The sequence below is a fragment of the Emiliania huxleyi genome (assembly GCF_000372725.1).
Source record: "Emiliania huxleyi CCMP1516 unplaced genomic scaffold EMIHUscaffold_11172, whole genome shotgun sequence".
Classification (NCBI taxonomy): domain Eukaryota; phylum Haptophyta; order Isochrysidales; family Noelaerhabdaceae; genus Emiliania; species Emiliania huxleyi.
The window spans coordinates 1-1,040 of record NW_005201691.1 but is presented as its reverse complement, the minus strand read 5'-3'; the positions used below and the strand labels follow the sequence as shown (position 1 = coordinate 1,040).

The 1,040-nt window shown below is 60.0% G+C and overlaps 1 protein-coding gene across 1 annotated transcript; it reads left to right on the top strand.

The window, feature by feature from the left end:
- Positions 1 to 628: 628 nt before the first annotated feature.
- On the top strand, positions 629 to 985 carry EMIHUDRAFT_125640 (hypothetical protein; the record flags this gene model as incomplete). The annotated part of the gene is made up of 1 exon (XM_005791504.1): positions 629 to 985. A coding segment is annotated over one exon (357 nt), but the record flags the coding sequence as incomplete, so codon positions are not given.
- Positions 986 to 1,040: the final 55 nt, after the last annotated feature.

Sequence of the window (1,040 nt, the reverse complement as noted above, 5' to 3'; positions counted from 1 at the left end):
CACACACCCCCACACACACACACACACACACACACACACACACACACACACACTCACACACACACACACACACACACACACACACACACACACACACACACACACACACACACACACACACACACACAGGCACACACACACACAGTAGGTAGGTAGGTAGAAAGGTGAAGAACAGCCAGGCTCGGACTGGACACCAACGCGGTATGGGTGGACGCGGGACAGATGATGACGACACGCACGAGCGACACACAGACACAAACAAGCTCACAAGACACACAGCCAGCTGGCTGCCACACACGCAGGTAGGTAGGTAGGTAGAAAGGTGAAGAACAGCCAGGCTCGGACTGGACACCAACGCGGTATGGGTGGACGCTAGACAGATGATGACGACACGCACGAGCGACACACAGACACAAACAAGCTCACAAGACACACAGCCAGCTGGCTGCCACACACCCTGAGTTGGCGTACACATAACTCAAGGCCACATCCTCCCTGTCGCCCCCCCCAGCACTCCAAGGTGCCACACGCAACAAAGGCGCTCTCAAAGAAGAAGAAAAACGCCGGGAAGACAAGTTAGGGTGGTGCTCGCCGTTCGCAATCGGACATGGCGGCGACGTCGCCAGTCATGCTCGTAACCGGCGGCAGCCGAGGCATCGGTGCCGCAATCTGCCGCCGCGCTGCAGCCGCCGGCTACAACGTCATCATAAATTTCTCCGGCCGTTCCGACGCGGCAGAGACGACCGCCGCCGCTGTCCGTGCGGCTGGGCAGCGAGCGCTGACGGTCCAAGGGAACATGGGCCAAGAGGAGGACATTCGCGCGCTATTTTCCGCCGCACATCGGGAATTTGGAAAATTGGACGTGCTGGTCAACAACGCCGGCATCACCGGAGGGAAGAGCCGCGTCGAGGATGTGGACAGGCACACCCTCGAGCAAGTAGCCGCCGTCAACATCGTCGGCCCCGTCCTGTGCTCGCGCGAAGCGGTGCGACGCATGTCAACGCGCCGCGGCGGCAGCGGCGGCGTGATCATCAACGTGT